The sequence below is a fragment of the Vipera berus genome (genome assembly GCF_964194415.1).
Source record: "Vipera berus genome assembly, chromosome: Z".
Lineage (NCBI taxonomy): Eukaryota > Metazoa > Chordata > Lepidosauria > Squamata > Viperidae > Vipera > Vipera berus.
Window position 1 is genome coordinate 56,020,760 of NC_138205.1, and position 23,809 is coordinate 56,044,568.

At 43.6% G+C, this 23,809-nt stretch overlaps 1 protein-coding gene across 4 annotated transcripts in view; it reads left to right on the plus strand.

Annotated features, from left to right (window-relative positions):
• The first annotated feature begins 815 nt into the window (after positions 1–815).
• The window catches only part of BAG1 (BAG cochaperone 1), a 73,755-nt gene continuing 50,761 nt past the window's right edge, over positions 816–23,809 (plus strand). For all 4 annotated transcript variants that reach the window (XM_081346487.1, XM_081346486.1, XM_081346488.1 and 1 more), the window contains exon 1: positions 816–939. In XM_081346487.1, coding sequence (XP_081202613.1) covers positions 891–939 — 49 coding nt within the window. In that variant the 5' untranslated portion in view covers positions 816–890. The remainder of the gene's footprint in view (positions 940–23,809) is intronic.

Consider the following 23,809-nt stretch of genomic DNA (forward strand, 5'->3'; position numbering starts at 1 on the left):
TGCATCTCCATTAGTCTGCATCCATGTACCACACTGAATTTGAAACAACCTAATTACATTTTAGTCTAGCGTGCTAAGTGAATCCAGTCATGTTTATGATTCAGAGTGCTATGAATACTCAAATGCTGAGGTTAATAAAGTACATTTATTCCGTATACTTTTGAAAACTTTCCAAGAAAACTGCAGGGACATATTCAGACAATTGCCAGGATAAGATGACACACAAAAAGCATGTCATACAATCACAAATAGATGTATTTATAACCTGATTTATAAATGTTGTGTAAAAGTAATATTATTTCAATTACTTCAAAACAGATAAACTGCTGGATTTCAGGTTCCTTTTTTCTGCCAATTAGATCTAATCACAAAATCTTGCTCTGATGGTATAACGCAATATGATTTGTATTGGTACATAAGCAAAACAACACCATTTAATTATCATTGTTATTTTTAAGATATATACTGTTTTGGACACTCAGTTTGAACAGACAAGTAAAAATATACATATAAAATAAATCCCTTTATGACTGCTGGAACAATCACCTCTGCCTTCAGAATTGTGTTACTGTAAAATTTTTCTTTGAAATCGTGTAATGGAATAAACTGTCTGCTAACAATTTTCTTTCTACACAATGAACGTCTAAATGCTGCTTGAACTTGGTTCTCAGAAATATCTTGCAGTACCTTATTTGTAGGACAAAGAAGGCGGTATTTCTTTGCCCTCCAATCGCTGCTATCAGGATGAGGGGCTGGTTATCGGAAGTTTTCTGGCGTCACACCCCTTCTTCCCTTTTTTTTCTAGGCGCCGGGCAGTTTCCGGATTAAAAGGAAGGAGAAGCAGCTGCTGGGCATCAGAGGCAACTCGAGCGGAGAGGTGGACAAGAGGAATGGCGGGGCCTTACGAGCGGTCGGCCATGATAGTAACGGTCACATACGGTAAGAAGCCATGCCAGAAAACGGGAAAAGGAGGGAGTGGGTAAGTCTTCCTCGCTGACTTGTTGCGACCGCTGATGCCTGACTGTCGCAGCTTCGCGGGTTTGTGAGGTAGAGTGTCCACAGAAACTGTACAGGAATTCTCTTCGTATCTCTTGTGCAGTTTTCGCCTCCATTTCCCCATCCTATTCCCATTTCTTACGAATTTAATCTACCAGTTGGCCCGGTAATTACTTCTCCCAGTGGAAGTAGCCATACTGTATTTTGGTGAGTTCGTGCATAAATAAAAAACTGGTAAAACCAAATTTCGACTACTTCTTGCTTAGAGCAGCTTTTACTAACCTGATGCTGGTCTACAGAGCCCATCATCTCATATGACAGTGCTCTTGATGATCTTGATATGCATGTCAGTTGTAGTTCTACCATAGCAACTAGGTTGGGAAGGCTGAATTAGACTTCTCATACATGCATGTAAAGTTAACAATTAGATGAGGCATATACAGTGACTGGATTTACACTTTATCTGGTTGGGCAAAACTCAAGAACTGTGCCTTTGGAATAGCTTATACCTGGATATCTGGAACATTCTGTCCTTAATATAGTTTCATAGAACTGTAAAAACATGGCTGTTCGAAAACATATTTAGGATGAATTGGTCATGCTGCTCCTAAAGAGTGGTCCGTCAGACTGTTAAATGTTATTAATTAATTTTTAAAATTAATGTAATTAAAATTATAATTCTATAAATTATGAAATGTAGCAACAAATAGGAACAATAATAGCTTTATTACTGACAGTCAACTTTAGCAACTAAATACCCTATTTTCCAAAATCTAGATTATAATCTAGTAACAGTGACCAATGTTATAGAATTATTGGAAATAGTACTGAGATGCTAACTCATAATTCATAGTGTGTACTGGCATAAAAAGATTTATAATTGTAGTGAATAAACCTCAAGTGACTGTAATTCGCAATACAATTACTAGCCTTCCCTGTAAAAAAAATGTAACAATCCATCACTCATATAACAATCAATTATTGGTTGGTTATCACATTAAACTAAAACTAAACCAATTATGGCTTATCTCATCACCTTAATGGTCGTATTAGGTTTTGTATGGCATACCAAGGATTGTACAGATAATCCTCAGCTTATGACCACAGTTGACAAGGCACTTAAGTGAATTTTGCTCCCTTTTACAACCTTTCTTGCCAAAGTTGTTAAGTGAATCGCTATAGTTGTTAAGTTAGTAACATGGTTGTTAAGTGAATCTGGCTTTTCCATTAACTTTGGTTGTCAGAAGGTCACAAAAAATGATCACATGACCCTAAGACACTTCAATTGTCATAAATATGAGTAAGCTTTTAAGCATCTTAAATTTGATCATATGACCATAGAGATGCTGCAAGGGTCATAACTGTGAAAAATGGTCATAGGTCACATTTTGCAATGTGGTTGTAACTGAGCAGTCACTAAACTAATAATAAGAAGAAGTTGGAAGGGATCTTGGAGGTCATCTAGTCCAACCCCCTGCTCAGGCAGGAAACCCTATACCATTTCAGACAAATGGCTGTCCAGTCTCTTCTTAAAAACTTCCAGTGTTGGAGCATTCACCACTTCTGGAGGCAGGTTGTTCCACTGGTTAATTGTTCTAACTATAAAGAAGTTTCCCCTTAGTTCTAAGTTGCTTCTCTTCTTGACTAGTTTCAATCCATTGCTTCTTGTCCTGCCTTCAGGTGCTTTGGAGAATAACTTGACTCCCTCTTCTTTGTGGGAGCCCCTGAGATATTGGAACACTGCTAGAGTCTCTACATCTTTTTTACATCGTGGTGACCAAAACTGAATGCAGTATTCCAAGTCTGGCCTTACCAAGGCATTGTAAATTGGTATTAGTACTTCACGTGATCTTGATTCTGTCCCTCTGTTAATGCAGCCTAGTACTGTGTTGACTTTTTTGGCAGTTGCAGCACACTGCTGGCTCATATTTAAGTGATTGTCCACTAGGACTCCAAGATCCCTTTCACAGTCACTACTATTAAGCAAGGTACCACCTATACTATACCTGTGCATTTGGTTTTTCCTGCCTAAATGTAGAACCTTACTTTTTTCACCATTGAATTTGATTTTGTTAGATAGCGCCCAGTGTTCGAGTCTGTCCAGATCCTCCTGTATTTTAAGCCTATCTTCTGGAGTATTTGCTATTCCTGCCAGCTTGGTGTCGTCTGCAAATTTGATGAGTTCCCCATCTATCCCCTCGTCCAAATCATTGATGAAGATGTTGAAGAGCACTGGACCCACAGCAGAGCCCTAGGGCACCACATTACATACTTCCTTCATGGATGCAATTCCGTTGAGGACCACACACTGCGTGTCAGCCACCTATGAATCCATCTGGTGGTGATGCTGTCTAACCCACATTTTTCTATCTTATCAAGTAGGTTGTGATCTACTTTATCAAATGCCTTACTGAAGTCCAATTAAATTATATCCACAGCATTCCTCTGGTTCACTAATTTTGTCACTTGGTCAAAGAATGCAATAAGATTTTTCTGGCATGATCTGTTTTTGACAAACCCATGTTGGCTTTTAGTAATGACTTTGTTTGCCTCTAGGTATTCACTGATTCATTGTTTGATTATCTTTTCCAGAATCTTAACAGGTATTGAGGTCAGGCTGATAGGTCTGTAGTTTCCTGGATCTATTTTTTTCCTTTTTTGAAGATGGGAACTACATCAGCTCTTTTCCAATTCTCTAGTAGTTCCCCAGTGCTCCAGGATCTTTGAAAAATATAGTTCAGTGGTTCTGAGATCACATCTGCCAGTTCCTTGAGAACCTTGGGGTGTAATCCATCTGGTCCTGGTGATTTGAACTTGTCTAGGCTGGACAGGTGCTCACTTATCATTTTCTTGCCTATCTTAACTTGTGTTTCTATTCTGTTTTTTATGGTACTGTTTTTGAAAGGTTGGACTGTTCTTTCCCTTTGTGTAAAGACAGATGCAAAAAACGAGTTAAATAGTTCTGCTTTCTCCCTGTTTCTTGTCACTTTCTTGCCACTTTTCCCCCCTAATGGAACAATCATTTCCTTAACTTTTTTCTTGTTTTTTACATCTTGAAAGAAGCTTTTTTTTGTTTTTTTTGACTTTGGTCACAAGCCTTAGTTCATTTTGAGCCTTAGCTTTCCTCACTTCTTCTTTGCAGGCACAGGCTATTTGCTGATATTCTGCCTTAGTTATGTACCCCTCTTTCCACTTTTAATACTTGTCCTTTTTATCTTTCAATTTATCAGAGAGTTCTTTATGCAGCCATGCTGTTTTCTTTTGAGAGGTATTATTTTTCTTTGTTGATATTGTGCTAGACTAGGCTTTTTATTATCTCACTTTTCAAAATTTCCCAAGCTTCTTGAGTTGTTTTCCCCTTTAGGATTCTCATTCATGGAATCCTTCCCAAGCTCTCTCTAAGTTTATTGAAATTAGCTCTTTTAAAGTCCAAGACTCTAGTTTGACTGTGTTCTATTGCTTGTGCTTGCATAGTGTTGAATTCCAATATTGTATGATCACTTCCCCCAAGTTTCCTGTGGCTTCAACACCTTCTATCATTTCATCTCTGTTAGTGAAGGTTAGATCCAATATGGCTAATCCCCTAGTTCCCTTCTCTACTTTTTGGGAGACAAAGTTGTCTGCTAGGTTTGTCAAGAATCTGTTTGATCTTTCACTTGGTGTAGAGTTTATCTCCCAGTTGATGTCAGGGTAATTAAAGTCCCCCATTACTATTGTGATGTGCTTCCTACATACCTTAGTTAGCTGACTAGCAAAAAGTTCATCTATTTCTTCTGTTTGGTTGGGTGGCCTATAGTATGCACCTTTGGCAATGTTTTCTTCTCCCTTTTATATTGACTTAAATGCATTCAAGACAGTTTTCATCATTGTTGTGCTCTATTTCTGTAGAGATATAGTTATTTCTTATATAGAGAGCAACTACACCTTCTCTTTTGTTTGGTCTGTTTCTTTTAAATAATTTAAATCCCTCTAGCTGTGTGTTCCATTTGTGAGTTTCGTCCCACCATGTTTCCATAATTGCAATAATATCATATCCGCCCTCATTTACCTGAATTTCTAGTTCACCCTGCTTACTGTTCATACTCTGTGCATTGGTGTATAGACCAGGGCTTTTCAACCATTGTACCTGTCAGAATCCATTTATATCACATTCATAAATGTATGTTTAAAACATCCCCCCCATGGATTCTGCCATCTCCCGAGGAAGGAAGAGCGCTTGTGGATTCAGCCTGCCTTAGGTTATTTCAAAGACCAAGTGAAACCTTTTGAACTGGGGGAACAAAGGGGAGGGTTAGGGAAGAAGGCATCTGGCCTGTGTCTCCATTTGAATCTGTAAAGGAAGAAGGCAATAACCATAAAGATTCAAAGTTCCCTTTTTCCCACGAAAGGCATGACATGAAGTAAAATGATGGGGGGCTGACCAAATGGGGTTGAGGGAAGGGGGGTTGAACCGTGAACTCTTTATAAAGTTTCAATCTGTAAAACAATACCAAGTCCTGTCTTGTATTTCCACAACCAAGCATGTCCTAGTAAAAATTCCTTTTGGACTAGAACTGACTCCAAGAGTTTTTGTTTTCCTAAGACGTGGATTGGGGTGGGTCCTGACAGTACCACTTTTAGGATAAGGCAATATCCAAGTATCACCAGTTGCCCAACAAGGTGTCAAAAACTTGACACCCCCCCCCACCAAAAAAAGGAAAAAAATGATAAAGTACAGGTAGTCCTTGACTTACAATAATTCGCTTAGTGACTGTTCGAAGTTACAACGGCATTGAAAAAGTGATTTATGACCATTTTTCACACTTAGACTGTTGCAGCATCCCCAGGGTCATGTGATTTACATTTGGATGCTTGGCAACTGATTCATAATTATGATGTTCAATGTCCCAGGGTCATGTGATCACCTTTTGCAACTTTTTGACAAGCAAAGTCAATGGCTGGTGGGGGCATGGCCAGCTCATCACTCAGGTTGTAGGATGTCTGTGGGGGGGGGGGAAAATCCGTGAGTCTCTGGTAGAGGGAGGTGGGACTGGGGTGGGTGTCTTCCCTCCCTCTGTCCCATTGTTCGTTCATTCCTTCGTTTGTTCCTTCCTTCCTTCCTTCCTTCCTTCCTTCCTTCCTTCCTTCCACCTTTCACCCTTTCTCTTTCCTTCTTTCCTCACCTTTCTCCCTCTCTTTCCTACTCACTGTTCTTCCTTGCTTTCTCTCATATTTCTCTCTTCCCTTTCCTTTTCTTTCCTTCCCTTTTTCATCCATTTATTTTTTTCCCTTCCCTTCCCCATCCGCATACTTTCCCTTTCCCTCCCTCCCCATTTGGTCAGCCGGTAAAATTGTCTGACAGATCACTCCAGGGGAGTTTTAAAAAAAAGAAAAAAGGAGAGACAAGGCAGCTTTCTCAACTGGGCACCCTCCAGCGGGTGGGGGCTTGGTGGCCTCTCTCACCAAGAAGAATTGTGGGAATCGGGGGACCTGGTCTTGCTGGAGCTCCTTAATGTTCCCGGAAGGACAAGGGGGTTTCTCCAGGGACGTCAGGATGCCACTTTACTACCTGACAGGTAGAGACTCGGGGCTGCTCCTCTTTTTGATCCTGTATGGGAAAAGTGTGTGTGTGTGTTTGTGTAAAAAAGATGGGACTCAGGTGCAGGATGCCTTATTATGGCCTTATTCGCAGGAGAGGAAGGCTGCCTGCCGCACTGCCTCAGAACCTCTGTGGAAGCCAAGAGGGCCGGGAGCAGAAGCGCGGCTTTGGCCGGGGAGTTCAATGAAAGGGCTCCTGGGAGCGCTCCGGGGGAGAAGAGCCAGAGGGCTCCCCCGAGGGTATCTGGCCCAGCCCTCTGCAGCTTGGCCACACCACCGCGAGGCCCCATCGGGGGCGGTGAACCCTGGCTTCCCGGGCTCAGCTGGCAGAGTGCAGGGAACCAGGCGAGTGCAGGGAAGTGGAGCCGGGCAGCCGCCTCCCCCTGCCAGGCCCAGCACCTCCCCTACCTGGCCATGAGGGAGCGGCGCATTCCCCGCCTCGCCGGGCAGCAGCTGCTCCTGTCCACTAACTGCCCTTTGACGGCCGCCGGGTAGAGAATTTGGGCTGAGGCCAGGCAAAGGTCGTGGGCGCTTCTCTGTGTGGTGCACCGGCTGTCGGAATGCCCTTCCCATGCCCTCGCTCCCCTGGCCACCACTTCGGCTCCAGGGCTGCCTGCAGACGTAACTCCTCTGCTTTGCACCCCTTCGGCTGTGCGCCCCACTGGCCTGGCCATGTCGCTGACTGAGCTCTACAGTAGGGCTTTTCAACCTTTTCACCCATTGTACCACTTTTAGGATATGGCAACATTCGAGTACCACCAGTTGCCTAGCTCCAGCCATCTCTTGCTTAGGCTTCTGTGGTGCTGCCACTGGTTCAACTCATTCCCCTCCCCCGCTACCACTTTTCTAGGATGGTCACGTACCACCTGCTAGGTGACAATGTACCACAGGTGGTACCCGTACCACTGGTTGAAAAGCCCTGCTCTACAGCCAGGTAAAGGGATGGGTGGGGGTCACGGGCCGGAGCTGCCTGGATCTCTCTGCTGGATCCACCCGTGGCACCCCCCATGGCTCCCTTTGGGCCAGTGGAGTTTGTTTCTGGAGAGCGCAAGACCTCCCCGCCCGCATCCGAGCAGCCTGGCCGGGAAGGTGGGGAGTCGCTCTGTCTCCCCTTTGCCCGAGGGGGAAACTGAATCCCGGGGGAGATCGCAAGTAGGCTCCCCACAGCGGCGCTACAGAGCCGCTCAGCCATTGTAATTTTGCCCCATTTTACAAATTTCTCTTGCCATGTTTGTTCAGTGAATCCCTGCAGTTGTTAAGTTAGTCCCAGAGTTGTTTGAATCCAGCTTGACTTTCCTTCTCAGAAGGAAAGGGGATCACACAAAAGGGGATCACGTGATCTCCCTGGGACAATGCAACTTGCAAGCAGCATGTTTTCTGCAAGCAAGTGAGCTGGGCAGGAGCCCAGGATCGGCGTGTGCAGCTACAGCTGACCCACGCTTCTGGGTGGCTCCGCAGAAGCACGGTTCAGCTGTAGCTGCAGACGCTGATCCTGGGCTCCTACCCAGCTCACTTGCTTGCGCTTCTGGAAAACAAGCTGCTTGCTAACTGAAGCTCCAGGATCAGGGCCGGGCTACAGCTGATCCATGCTTCTGGGTGGCTGTATCAGCTGTAGCCCCCACTACAATTAGCTAGGGCTCGCGTACCACCAGCCAGCTGTTCACGTATCACTAGTGATACGCGTACCATGGTTGAAAAGCCCTGGTATAGACATTTGAGTCCTTTATGACTGACCCTATGTTTACTTTCTACATAACCTGTGTGGTGCCTGAGTTCCCCTATTTTCTTCGATTGCCGGGGACACTTCTTTTTCTTCATGTATGTCTGTTTTCATTTAAAATTTATGGGGTTTGGAGATAAAATGGGCACACACACACAGACACAAACAGTGGTTCATTTAATTATAAGTTTAGTAAATTATATGAACCCAGTCAATTATGGTTTATTCAGTAAGTCATAATTAACCAAATTATGAATTATAAGCCATTTTTCACATAAGGAGCTTAGCCCTCTTGGAGTTAATTCACTGAGTTGTTTGAAGCTAAATCAGAGGATGAATTGGGGTTAAGGAGGAGTGCTTTAACAACAGCCTGTTTTGTTACAGATATAGTTTCCCAAACCCATAGTCTGATGTTTACATTAATTCCTATATTAATTCCTATTTCTGCCTCTACTGCCATAACTTTTTCTGTCTCTTAAGGCAGGGCTTTTCAACCTTTTCATCCATTGTACCACTTTTAAGATATGGCAACATCCGAGTACCACCAGTCACCTAGCAAGGTGTCAAAAACTTGATGACCAAAAAAAAGAGGAAAAAAGTGATGAAGTACAGATAGTCCTTGACTTACAACAGTTGGCTTAGTGACTGTTCAAAGTTACAGTGGCACTGAAAAAAGTGCCACCCAAGCCACAGCCGAGCAAGACACCTACCTGCCCACCTGGCGGCGCTCTTCCTCCTGTCTGAGGTTTTCATTGTTGTGAGCATTTCTGTTGAGAATTGGCAATGGGGGTGGGGGGTGGGGATGTTTGGTTTTTATTCCCCCCGTCTGCTAGGTGGTTGCAGCAGGTTTTGGTCACTTCACATGACCCCGGGACACTGTGACCATCATAAATATGAATCAGTTGCCAAGCATTTGAATGTAAATCACAAGACCCTGGAGATGCTGCAACATTCCAGCTGATCGGCAGTTCTTCTGGGCTCAGAAGCGCCAGGATCAGTGCCGAGCTCCAGCTGGAGACTGGCGCTGATCCTGACACTTCCATTGAGCCCTGAGATCCCTGCAGCTCCAGCCATCTCTCGCTCAGGCTTATGTGCTGCTGCCATTCCCCTCCCCTGCTACCACTTTTCTAGGATGGTCACGTACCACCTGCCAGGTGCCAATGTACCAGAGTTGGTACCCGTACCACTGGTTGAAAAGCTCTGTCTTAAGAAACAGTGGAACAGAATTGGAAAAGTGAAGGCTTTTTTTAAAAAAAAAGTTTCGCTTTTTTATATATGGAAAATAGGGAAGTTTTAGGGTAAAATTAATATCCAATGAAATTTTAATTTGAATAATCTATATAGACACTTATTTTTGTTATATTTTAATCTACTCAGATAATTTCCAACCTGTAATAGAAGTTTTTTAAAAAAATCTCTGGGATAAACTGCTATAGTTTTTGTTCAGATCCTAATGTGAAAAAGTAGCAATCTCAGTATCAATAAATATTCTCAGTTATCTAAGTAGTTGTCTGGAAGCGGTGGTGAGGCCCCTCCTCAAGAAGCCTGCTCTGGACCCGGCTGTTTTGAACAACTATTGTCCGGTCTCCAACCATCGCTTTTTAGCGAAGGTTGTCGAGAGCATGGTGGCGCATCAGCTTCCTTTGTTCCTGGAGGAAACTGATTATCTAGACCTGTACCAATCGGGCTTTAGGCCCAGGTACAGCACGGAGACGGCATTGGTCGTGCTGGTGAATGATCTCTGGCGGGCTCAGGACAGGGGTTGTTCCTCTGTCCTAGTCCTGTTAGATCTCTCAGCGGCTTTTGATACCATCGAACATGATATCCTACTGCAGCGTCTCTGGGTTGGGAGTGGGGGGCACTGTTTTACAGTGGTTCTCCTACCTCCTGGGCCGCTCGCAGTCGGTGTTGACGGGAGGGCAGAGATCCACCCCGAGGCCTCTCGTTTATGGAGTTCCTCAGGGGTCGGTCCTCTCTCCCCTCTTGTTCAACATCTACATGAAGCCGCTGGGTGAGCTCATTCGTGGTTTCAGGGTGGGGTATCATCAGTATGCTGATGATACCCAGCTCTTTCTTTCCACCCCGAACCAACCCAGTGATGCCCGTGACGTGATGTCCCGTTGCCTAGAGGCGGTTCGGGTTTGGATGGGGAGAAACAGGCTTCGACTCAATCCCGCCAAGACTGAGTGGCTGTGCATACCAGCATCTTGGGAGAACCAGCTTTGTCCATTGCTAACTATGGGGGGTGGGGTGTTACCCCCCGTTGATAGGGCTCGCAACTTGGGCGTCCTCCTGGATTCACGGCTCAGTTTGGAAGATCATATAGGAGCCGTGACCATGGGGGCTTTTGCCCAGGTTCGCCTGATGTGCCAGTTGCGGCCCTATCTGGACCGAGATGCCCTACGCACAGTCACTCATGCGTTCGTGACCTCCCAGTTAGACTACTGCAACACTCTCTACGTGGGGCTGCCCTTGAGGACCACTCGGTGGCTTCAGCTGGTGCAGAATGCAGCCGTGCGAGTTGTGATGGGAGTCTCCCGATACTCCTGTGTAACGCCTCTTCTCCGCAAGCTGCATTGGCTTCCAGTTGTCCTCCGGGTGAGATTCAAGGTGCTGGTGATGACCTATAAAGCCCTAAATGGCATGGGCCTGGATTATCTTAGGGAGCACCTGCTGCCAGCATCAACTTCCCATCGTTCTGTGCACTCCCATATGGAGGGCCTCCTTAGGGTGCCACTGGTCAGGAAGTGCCGGTGGGTGATCCCCAAAGGGACGGTGTTCTCTCTGGGCGCGCCTGCCCTATGGAATGATCTGCCTGTGGAACTCCGGACCGCCCCTGACCTTTGTTTCGCTGGGACCTGAAAACCTGGTTCTTTGATCTATCTGGCCTGGACTGAGGGGTTTTAAGTTTTTAAACTTTGTTTTAATTTGTTGGGCTATTAATTAATTTAATTCATTTTAATTCTATTTCTATTTCAACTTTTATATTGTCTTTTAAATTTTGCCCTGTAAACCTCCCTGAGTCCTTCGGGAATAGGGCGGTATATAAAACTAATTAAATAAATAAATAAGTTGAGTTGTGGCAACTGGACTTTTTCTTTTTTTGGTTTGAAACGTTTCTCTTCTTGAAGAAGCTTCATTTTTTGTATATATATATATATTATTAGAATTTTTAACAACATAAATCAGTAATTTGTAAACAGTATGTTGTCTGGGTAAGAAAAAAGATTTATAAGACAATCTTTAACAATTATTTTCTATGAACTATATTCCATATATTAATTTCATTTGATTTCCCCTTCCCCCAAAGTATCTTTCTTTGCAAAACATTAGATTAAAACAATTCTCATTATTTTAATTAACAATTAAGTACATAATTTCAATAATCCTATTTGTCATTTTAATTGCCTCATCGTAAATCCTGTTACAATGTTTATTTCAGCTTATTTCTCCCCCCAAATTCTAAATATTCTTACTAGTGACAATTTTTTCAACAGTTAACTATATTTACATTGGTGGATTTAATTCTGTTTTTTCTATATAAGCCCTCTCATAATTTTATATTTCTTAATAAGTAAAAAAGTAGAAAGAGAAAAGAAAAGAGGAGAGAGACAAAAAAGAAGAAAAAAGAAAAGAAAAAGAAAGAAAAGGGAAAAAAGAAAGACAAGAGCACTGAGATACAAAAAATAACATACAACTTAAAGTATGTATCCCTCCTAATTTAATATATATATTTATTCCCTCAATTTCTTATTCTTTTTGACCATAGCTAGGAATGTATTTAATCTATTTAAATTTTAACCATTCCATTCAATAGTTCTAATCATCTAATCCTTTAACTCATTCAAAACACATTTTTATGCTTTTCTTATCACATTTAAATAACTAAAACATTTGCATTGTTTAAATCATTTCAACTTTTTTTTAACAAAGAAAAAAATATATATTAAGGGGAAAAAAAAGAAAAAATCATCCCTTTAAGAGTAATATATTTCAGAGTTTTTCCATTTCTTTAGCCATATTTAAACAAATGTTTCTTTTTTAAGTATTGTCTCTGATAAGTTCCATCTATTTTCTTGATTTCCATTTTAGTCTTTTTTCTCTGGCCATTGCCTTTCTTAACCAGTAAGTTTTGCTGCATCGTTTGTTTCCCTGTAAAGATTTTTTTCTCATTCTTTTCCTTATCTTCAAAGTTGCTTGGATGCATTCAAATATTTCCCATTTGGATTAAATCATGATTTTTTATTTTATATGGTTCCATCTTTAAGTCTATCCTCAGAATTATGTTCAGTCATCTCTACAGTATTTTCCTGGGAAATTTCTTGGAGTGAAATTAAGTTGGAAATAAGTTGATTCATGGTCTCAAGGTTATTCTGAATTTCTTTGTAGTTTAAAGTCATTGTCCTTTGAAATTGTTGCTGCTTATCATATGTTTCCTTTTGTGAAGTATTCTATGCTTCAGCTTTGTTACTCTCACTTTGTTTACACAGCAGCATTTTCTAAAAACTTTGAGGGTCAGAGAAAAAAAATCCTCACCCACCAGCAGGTGTCAGCGTTTGCTCATTTTTCAGGTCTTTCTAGTCTTTTTTCTCTTTCTAAAGGGTAAGTTTCGCCGCTTCCGATAACCAAAAGGAGGGAGCAGAATCCCCCTCCTCCTTTCCTTCTTCGGAGATCTCTTATTTTGGGGAGTTTCTTATTCAGGAAAATAAGTAGGATAGAGAAAATCAATATTCTTACCGAGATTCAAGCATGCTGTTTTAAATCCGCTTAATTTAAAGGCTTATGACTTCTGTTGTCTCCAACTATGGCTGAACATGCAGTTAGTCAGCCTTTTCTTCTGTTGGTTTCTGGGAGGCTTCTCCTGGACCATTTGGAGAGACCACCGTCTCTCCTAAGTCCCTGAGATTTCCTTCCCTCATTCCACCCCTTCAGGGTGGGTTCTGGCCCCTTAGGGTCCCCAACAAAAAGAAATTCCAGCCGAAGAGTTCGGCATTCCAAATCTTCAGACTGCTCGCTGGAAAACAGGAACAGGATGTCTCTCTTCTTGAAGAAGCTTCAAACGTAGCTTCTTCAATCTGAGCAATTCCCTGAAGCAGCATCCCAAGGGAAACAGTTGAAGCAGTTTATGTCCAAGATATGAGAGCTATGTAGATAATTTCTCAGCCCTTCTTCTGACCCGTGCAATATAGAGGTCCTCTATGAAGGCAAGCTGGTTGCAGTTGTTTTTTCTGCAGTCCTAACTATCTTTTGGAGTCAGTACTTGTACTGTTTAGTTGCTATACAAAACCAGATAGTTATAGAAGTACAAATGGATTTCCGGTTTGCCAAGCCAGCCGTCATGATTTGCATCTCTGGGGGATCCTAAAAGGACCGAAGAGTCTCCTTGGAGGGGCGACCAGATAGAAGGGGCTTTTGCAGAAACGCGGGGGAGCCGCAACCCCCCCCCATTAATGCCTGCATTCCCTTCGTACCGGCAGACAAAAGACTGGCCATAGTAATATGGCCAGTTACTAGGCTGTAGACAGCCGAAGTCAAACTTACCATCAGGCAACATTAAAGCAGCGTGGAAGAGACGGGGGTAAGATTCCTCTCTTATACCTTAATCATCTTCTTTTCACCTAAACAAGCTGTTAAGTACTTTCCCCCCTGTGGAGAGGGAGGGGGGAATTCAACCCACCCCTCAAATAAGCGGCAGGCAAGCCCAGGGTGTTTTTTTAAAAAAAGCGTTGAAAAAAGAAACGGACTAAAAGAAAAGAATTTTCAAAGTACTTGGGGGACACTCAGTGGCTAAACCTGAAACTGCAATCTGACTTTCTCTTTAAAAAAAATCAAGAAAACATTTAAGGAAAACAAGATAAGATTAACCTTGAACACCAGATGTGAAACTCCACTATGGAAGAGTTTCAAAAACAAATCTATGCTATGTGGGAAATATCTTACCAAACCTATCAGTTCCTCTCTACAACTGGCGACGAAATAAGAGCTTTTGGAAAAGAATTAGAAAGCATTTCAAAGAAACAAACTCAAACTTTGACTACAACTAATATTTTATTGGGATAGAACTTAACAGAAGAAATTGAACAATCAAATACATTGGCAGAAGAATTAAATATTCAACAAATACAGTCTTTCAAAGATCATGATGGGAAACAAGTGGAAAAATTTTTATTCAGACCAAGACAGTTATATCTAGAGGTGAAAATGATGAGAAGATTTGGTGCTGTTATTTAATAGTCTTTTCAATCCTTCAAAAATGGAGACTAGATGGCCACATCAATATGATATAACAACACAAAAATGCTTTGATGACCCTGAGGCAAAGAAGCGAAAAATGATATGGCAAAGGAAGAAAGCAAGAATAAGACTGAAGAAATATGGAGATTTTTAAGAGGCCTGAAATAGATAATATCAAAATAGACAGGATTGCACTTGGATTACGAGAGATGGTTTTTGATGACTAGATAAAAATACTGACTAATTAAAAACAAAACAAAATACAGAAGTATGAATATTAACATTGAAATATTGAATTCTTTAAATGACAGGATTAAAATGTATATATGTTAAGAACGATAGAGTGTAACTAATATACTTAAATGTAGTGACATGAAAGGATGTATTAAATGTTGAAACGTAAGAAATTTTGGTTAATCTTTAATATATTCTTAGAGATGCAGTTATTGGTATATAGAGAGAAGAATAATGGAGAGAGCAAACAGCCCTGAAGGGCACCTGTGCTAATTGTCCAGTTACTTGATGTGATTTTCCCTAGGTTTTTCAGTTACTTCCTATCTGTCAAAAAGCTTATAATCCACCTACAAACATGGACAGACACAGCTAGCTGAGTCAGTTTAAAGAGAAGAATGTCTGGAATGATGGTATTGAGTGCTGAGCTGAAGTCTACAAAAAGGACCCATGATAGGTCCCTGGAGATTCAGGATGTTGCAAGGTGTAATGCAGTACCATATTGACAGCATCATCTGCCAGTCTATTTGTTGGATAGGCAAACTGCAAGGAGTTTTACACCAGATTCATGATGATTTTTCATATAGGCAACACTAATCTTTTAAAGGTCTTCATAACTACAAATGTCAGAGCAATCAATCTGTAGACATTCAGCATCTTGATGGAGGGTTTCCTGGGAACTGGAATGATAGTAGGGTGTTTGAAGCAAGAAGGAACATAATACATATCCAGTAATTTATTAAAGATCAGGTGAAGATGGGAGCCAATGTATAGATAGATGGCTGTAAGCAGAGGTATATGATTTGGAGATGCTATAAAGGAAAGGATTCTGTTGATATGTATGTCTGCAGCAGAAATAGTTCAGTCTCATTTGAAAAATTAATCTCATTTTTTCACAAATAGTCCAGCATCCATTTTTTGTGAAGATTGAGATTTAATTTTTAAGTTTAATGACTTATTATACCTTTTAAGTTTGCAGTTACCTATACACTAGTAAAACTCATGTCTGTAACCCACAATGGTGCATCATAGGGCAACAATTTTCGAATCAAAGTACCTTAAATGGGCTAATTACACGATGCTTCAAAATCCAGAAGCCAATACTCCTGTGGGATTGAAATTTCAAGGAGCTTCAGACCTTATATTGGCAAAGTTATGGTTAATGCAGCTGCCTGGCCCGAGTGAAGAGGAGCCGAAGGCAGCAGCTCTGCAAGCCTCCGCCACCCCCTTCGTTCGGGCCAGGCAGCTGAGAGAACGGGGCAGCGGAGCCTGTATGGCCCGAAAGAAAAGCAGCCGAAGGCAGCAGCTCTGCAAGCCTCCGCCCCCCCCCCCTGAACGAAGAGGAGCCGAAGGCAGCAGCTCTGCAAGCCTCCGCTGCCCCCTTCTCTCAGCTGCCTGGCCCAAACGAAGGGGGCGGCAGAGGATTGCAGAGCTGCTGCCTTCAGCTCCTCTTAGTTCAGGCCAGCCAGCTGAGAGAAGGGGATGGCCAAAAGGCGGAGGCCGACAGGGGAAGCTTCTGAGACTCCTGGTGGAACCCCCCCCCAGGCTATGAGAGGTGGCGGCAGAGCAGGGCAAGGGGAGACCTGCCAGGCATGGAAGAGACAGGCCCAGGGCACCCCGAGACTGGCTGTCCCCACCCGCACAGCAGGTAGAAAAAGGGCCCACTCACCTTTCCAGTCCTCCTGTCTCTTCCTCTGCTGCCACCACGTGCAGTCCGAAGAAGCAGAGGTTTGTGGGCAGTCCCACAAACCAAAGAAGTTCAACCAATCAATTCAAACTTCGGGAGGTGTTTTTTTGTGAGCAGTTTGAATTGATTGGTTGAACTTTTTTAGTCCCACTTTTTTTCCAGACCTGCACATGGTGGAGGAGGACTGGGAGCCGCATGAGACGGCTTAAAGAGCCACATGTGGCTCTGAAGCCGCGGGTTGCTGACCCGTGGTGTAAGAGAACATGATACTTGGTTGTAAAATGGAGTAGTATAAAACCAAGTTTAAAATTAAATAAATCCTTTTGTTTCTAGTGAGGTTGAGTAATATATGTCTTGTTTTACGGTCCATTTCTTACTGATATTCTTAAAAGTGATATTACTTTCTGCAAGGAAAATATGAAATGCAGAATTCCTGTAGTTTGCTTAGAAATGGGATTTAGAAGTCAAATAAAATACAGGTGACAAATGTCATAATAAAATTAACAGTACAACCCATGTTAGCAACAGTCTTTCATTCTTACCTGCTTTAATCTACAATAACTATAAGCATACAGTATTACTCAGATGACTTGTGGGGCAGCCAGGCCAAACATTTGCCAAGGAAGTTTGTATTCAAACTGTAATTATTCATATCCAGTGTGTGCTTCCCACAAAAGATACAAAGTGAAATACTGCAAATATGGCTATGTTTTATCTCTAGCTCCGAATACAAGTGAATACAAGTGCTGAAAACAGCTGTTTTAAGCTCAGAAACTTTCATGTTCAATTTTTTTTGCTGATTTAATAAAAAATCTTAAGTCAGAAAAAGAGTTTCGTTTAGTTTCTTATCACAAAGTGATTTTTCTACCTGCTGCCAGACAGCTGATTTGCTGCTAAAGCTGGTCTTTTGGCTGCACATAGCTTTCTAGAGTTGAATGATCCAAAATGACCCTTGGACAACTGTGGACCTACCTGAAGAGGAATGTTGATTATTTTAATTTTGGATAGGAGTGGCCAGAGCATTGGGTCTCCACCATTTCCATTTAGCTATCTATTTTTTTAAACCTGCCTTTGTTTAAACCCTACATTTTGATATTTATTTTTTCCTTTTGACCTTTAGTTTTAAATACTAATTGACTGATTGAATGCTGAATTGTTCTAAGCCCTTGCTGGTATTTAAAAAAGATTCTCTGGACTTCTGGTTTGCTGTTTGGACGTTTGGAGGGCGAGCTCTGTCTTCCACGCCCGATTCTGCATCACTGGGGGACCCTGGAAAGAGTAGAAAGTTGCCCTGTAGGGGCAACCAGCAAGGACCTGGTCCCCGTTTGATTGCAGGAGGGCAATAGCCCTTCTGCTCGATCCGGGGCAGCCCTACAAACCGGTGGACAGAAGACCAGCCATAGAAATATGGCCCGTCACTAGGCTGCTGACAGCGAAGTCAAATTTACCATCAGGCACCTACAAAGCAGCACGGATGAGACTGGGTGAGATTTACCTCTCTTCAGTCCTACTTATTTTTTCCACCTGTATAAGCTGCCAAAGTATTTTTCCCCCTGTAAGAGAGGGAAGGGAGATTCTATCCCACCCTCTAAAAACAGTGGTGACTGACTATCCAGGGGAGTTTAAAATGTTGCAACAATAACCTGATTTTAACTAGAGCTTTATCCTTCTAAAATTTGTGGTCTAAAAGATTGTTTATTGTTATTGAAGATTTGGGTTTCTACTTAGAAAAAAGAAGTAAAATTGGAAAAAGGATTATAAAAATTTCAAACTAAAAAACAACAACCTCTAAATCAGGCATGTCCAAAGTCCGGCCCGGGGGCCATTTGCGGCCCGGGGGGCGGTTTAATACGGCCCTCTAACAGCCCTCCCTGCTCTGTGTAAATGCGGCCCTCCCTTCTGATTGAGGGCGGCAAACAGAAGACTGTCTGCCACAGGAGGGAGGGCGGTGAGAGGGCCGCATCGGAAGCCCGATCCTGACGTCACCGCCCAAACTTGGAAGACGAGCGTAAGACAAGCGAGTTTGGAGTTGGAGAAGGCAAGCGAGGGAAGTAGGTCGGGTCATTGCTGGAGGCTCTTCAGCAGCTTCAAGGCGAGGCAAGTGGTGGGGGGTCCTTTCCACCAACATCAGCCCATTTCTTCTGCGAAAGACTGGAGGGGCTGACCGGGCGAGGGAGCCGGCGCGCGGGGTCGCAAGGCTCCTGCACGGAAAGCTGGCTGTGGCGTTCTTTAGGGGAAAGGCGGCGGGGGAAGGGGGGCTTACAGAAATTGGGGAGAGCTGCTTTTTGGTTTCAAGAGAGGGGCCGCCCGCATTGGCGGAGGGGCGTGGCGCCTCTGGGCACGTGCAGAATGCCTTCCAGTCGCGGCCCAGGTAAGCCGCGGCTCCGCTGGGCGGGGCAGGAACACCCCTCCTTCCCAGCGAGGCGCTGAGCCCGGTGCGGGCAGCGGAGGCTACCGGGGTGCGGCTAGCGGGTTGGGGCGTGCGACGCTGGTTCTTTCCTCCTCGGCAGGGAGGAAGGTGAGGCAGCGGCGGGGCAGGTCTGGCCCGGGAGAATCAGGGCGCGCTTTCTTCGCCGCCGGAGTTGCCCCGGCTCCGAAGCTCTCTGGCTCCCCTGGGTGAAGGCGACGTCCAGGGAAGGGCGGGGGGGCTGCTGCGTGCTTTGGAGGGAAGGGAGGACGCACCTCCAGACGGCCGTGCTTAGGGGGCCTCCTGGGAGCGACCCCCCCGCACACACACATATGCCCAAGGGTATTTTCATGCAAGAATTTTGTACCTGTTTGAAAACAGCTCTGAATTTTGAGGTTGTTATAATGTTCGGAAAAATGTTCGGCCCTCCAGCATGTTCACTTCATCTAATCTGGCCCTCTTTGAAAAAAGTTTGGACACCCCTGCTCTAAATGGTATGGGTGACATTTTGTGGCTAAACCTGATATTACAATTTGTTATTGTCTAAAGGAGACATGGCTCGATGCCCAGACTATGATAAGACTTTTGCAACCTTGACAGATACCAGCTGAGAAGCACAGCTGTGTTCTATACTCAGTGATAAAATAAGAAGCTGATGAAATAAGCTACAGAAAAGAACAAGATGTCAGCCCAGATATATGAACCCAAACTTTGATTACAACTAAAGAATCAACTACACAGAATATAATAGAAGAAATGGAACAATTAAATGCTATGATAGAAGATTCAATTGATCAACAAAATACAGTTAATGGAAAACCCAGAAAAGAGACTGACAACATGGAAAAAGGAAAAGACTTTTTATATAAACCAGAAGAAACCTGAAGATCAAGAAGAACAGACTGAATGGAAGATAAACATTTCAGGATAACTATGTCAAGATGGAAAAATAAAGACGATTTGTTAGTCCTTCCAAAAAAATGTCAACCAAATGGCCTTTTCTACTTCAAACAATATATATAAAATAACAGGGAGATCTATTGGACGACTTAAAAGCACAAACATGGAAGGCGAGTTGGCAGTGAAAGAAAGCTAGAATAAGGCTGAAAAAATTGGGATTTTAACTTATTATTGAGAATGAAAATAGAACATACGCAAATAGACAAGATGAGTACTTTGAATACTAGATTTTTTTATGAGCTGAGATAAAGAAAACTGGTCATTTAAAACTTGGAACTATAAATATTAAAAGTTAAACTCGAATATTGATTTGCTTATAAAGGTTGAATGTAAAAGTAATTAAGATAGATATAAGCTAAAAATCTATTGATAAATTTAATAAATATGTTTATACATAGCTGTTATAATAAAAATTTCTAGCTTAAATATGAGATAGTAGACGAGAAAAAGAGTATTTAGTGTTGAAATAAGTGAAAATTTTGGTTACTAAATTTAAGATATTTGGAAATTAATAGAAAATAATGTTATACTGTATTATTGATTAGTTGATGTAAGATGGTGAGAAATAGAATATATTTAAATAGATAAGAGGTGTATTCTGAATATTAGATTTTGTGATGAATTGTGATAAAGGGAATTGTCATTTAAAACTTGGAAACTATAAATATTAAATTTTAAACTTAAATATTAATGGGAAACTAAAAATTGGGAAAAACTAATTAGGACATTGATTGTCTATAAAGATTGAATGTTAAAATAACCACGATATGTATAAACTAAAAATTATTGACAAATGTAAGAAAGTTATTTCTATTTAATTGATATAAAGAACTGTATTAGTTGGACTTCCGGGTGGCAAGGCTCCGTCGATGGCGGCCGTTTTGGCCGTCAGCCCCGTTGCTTTCCATAGAGCTCCCCTAGACCCCCAGAGTTTTAACTCTGGGGGTTGAAGGGTGAGAGCCCCCCCGAAGCCTGAATTTGCTCTGGACTCGGGGACTCCTCTGCTCCAAGGCTTTGGAGCGGAGCAGGATGCTGCAACCATCCCTGCAATCAACAATTAACTTTGGATTACTTGGATGCAGGGAGAGCTGTGCAGGAGAATATTGAAACAGCAAGTATTTGAACTTTAACTCTGGTTTACTTTGAAAGAAAAAGTTGCAAGTGGTGTGGAAAATGAAAGTGCGCAACGGAAATTAACTGGGTGTTAAGATGGCTTCTAAATCAACCAAAGCTTCTGTTCCTAGAAGTGCTGGTGCTTTACCAGTTCAGCATTCTTCATTACAGGCTTTGATGCCTCCTCCTGTGGCACCCGCACCCGCATTAACATTAAAAGATTTACAAGATGCTTTAAAAATACAATCCCAGCAAATAGCTGAACTTATTGAGGAGAAGAATACTGAGTAAGAATACTGAGTCATCTGAGTAATACTGTATGCTTATAGTTATTGTAGATTAAAGCAGGTAAGAATGAAAGACTGTTGCTAACATGGGTTGTACTGTTAATTTTATTATGACATTTGTCCCGCTTGAAAGAACCTCCTCAGCGGATCGGTGCGGTGAAGAGGCCGGGCTTCCTTTGGGGGGCCTTTCATTCCTGTACAAGGGGGAAGGGGAACTCTCTGTGCTTTTGTGTGTGCGTGTGTGTGTGTGTGTGGCCCATCTGCAAAGCTGCCGAGGAAGGAGAAGCGGGATACTGGTTGGGTGGGGGAGCGGCAAAAGCAGGGGGGGAGAGAGAGAGAAATGGCTCCGCCTTTGGTTCCCCCTCCTAAAGCACAGGGGCGCTAGAGAAAGTTTGGAGTTGCGTAAGGAAGCGCAAAATTCAGGAAGGAAAGCGGGGCGGTGGGCGAACAGGAGAACCGGGAGCATTGGGGGGCGGAAGGGAGTGATTACTGTCTCGCTACTAAAATGAGGGCCGGCCACTCCGCTGGGGCGAGCATGCCTGTCCTGCTCCCTTTCTCTTCCAAGCGGCACTGCTCAGCGGAGACGGCGACGATGACCTCGGAGTCACAGCCTAAGAATGTGGGGCGGCCGCCAGCAGTGGAAGGCAGGAAACATCGGGGCTTGAGATCTCGCTTTCCCCCCCTCTTCCTCCCTCTTTCGTGCTTTACACACACACACACACACACACACACACACACACACAAACACACACAAACACAGAGAGTTCCCCTTCCCCCTTGTACAGGAATGAAAGGCCCCCCGAAGGAAGCCCGGAGACCTGCCGCGGTGGTTTGGAGAGTGCGCGCGCACCTCTCCCAAGGACGGCGGCGGCTTTCTGATGCCTCCGGCTGGAATCACACCCGTTGGCAGCAGCGCCAGGAGCATCCGCCGGGGCAAACGAGGGGAAGGGCGGCTCCCCCAGCCTCGCAGATCCTCGGGAGCGGCAAGGACCGGGTTTCTGCTCAGAGGGAGGGGGGAGCGCAGCTCGCACAGTCCGGCTTCGTCCTCTGGCCTGGCCCAAACGCTGCCTCTCTCGCCCCCTGCGCCGGGGCCAGGGGCCAGGCTGGGCATACGAAGCGTTGTTCCCCTCCCACAGGGCAGCCGCGGAGCAGACAAAGAAGGGAGGGACGTGCTCTCTCCTTCTGCCCTGCTCCGGAAAAGCGGGCGGGGGGGCGGGCTTCCTGGCCGGGCTTCTTTGGGATGCTGGCGCCTGAACAAAGGGCGGGAGCTGCCCAAGGTGGGCTGCAGCAACTCGCTTCTCTGCCCCCGTCCAGGCAAGCGGGGCTTCGTCCCCTGCCTCTCCGGACCTGCCCGCGGCACTCCGACCCTCCCACTTTTAAAAGCCGCTGTTCTTAGGACAAAAGCCCCCGTCGCCCCTTCCCCCCTGCGCGCGCCGGCCTGGCCCCGTTTGACGAACGCGGCAGGTCTCCGGACGGGACGGTGCGCACCTCTCCAAAGGGGAGACCCGTCACCGCGCAGGTGCCTCCCATTTTGCGCATGCGCAAAATGTTTTTTGCGCATGCGTGTGAGTGGACGCACGCGCGCGCACTTTTTGCGGCTCCCACTTTTTTGTTTGTGTGACGGAACCGGTTCTGAGTGGCTCTTTTCCTTTTTCCGGTTGCCGACCCCTGACCTATACTATACCTGTGCATTTGATTTTTCCTGCCTAAATGTAGAACCTTACTTTTTTCACAATTGAATTTCATTTTGTTAGATAGTGCCCAATGTTTGAGTCTGTCCAGATCCTCCTGTATCTTAAGCCTATCTTCTGGAGTATTGGCTATTCCTGCCAGCTTGGTGTCATCTGCAAATTTGATGAGTTCCCCATCTATCCCGTCATCCAAATTGTTGATGAAGATGTTGAAGAGCACTGGGCCCAGAACAGAACCCTGGGGCACCCCACTACAGACTTCCTTCCATGTAGATGCAGTTCCATTGAGGACCACACTCTGAGTACGGCCTGTCAGCCAGCTACAAATCTATCTGGTGGTGATACTATCTAACCCACATTTTTCTATCTTATCAAGTAGTAGGTTGTGATCTACTTTATCAAATGCCTTACTGAAGTCCAAGTAAATTATATCTACAGCATTCCTCTGGTTCACTAGTTTTGTCACTTGGTCAAAGAATGCAATAAGGTTTGTCTGGCACGATCTGTTTTTGACAAACCCATGTTGGCTTTTAGTGATAACTTTGTTCGCATCAAGGTGTTCGCTGATTTGTTGTTTGATTATCTTTTCCAGAATCTTCCCAGGTATTGAGGTCAGGTCTGTAGTTTCCTGGATCTATTTTTTTCCTTTTTTGAATATGGGAACTACATCAGCTCTTTTCCAGTCCTCTGGTAGTTCCCCAGTGCTCCAGGATCTTTGAAAAATATAGTTCAGTGGTTCTGAGATCACGTGTGCCAGTTCCTTGAGAACCTTGGGGTGTAATCCATCTGGTCCTGGTGATTTGATATATATAACATATATATCATAAATATCATATATATCATATATATCATATATATATATCATATATATCATATATATATATCATATATATATATATATATATA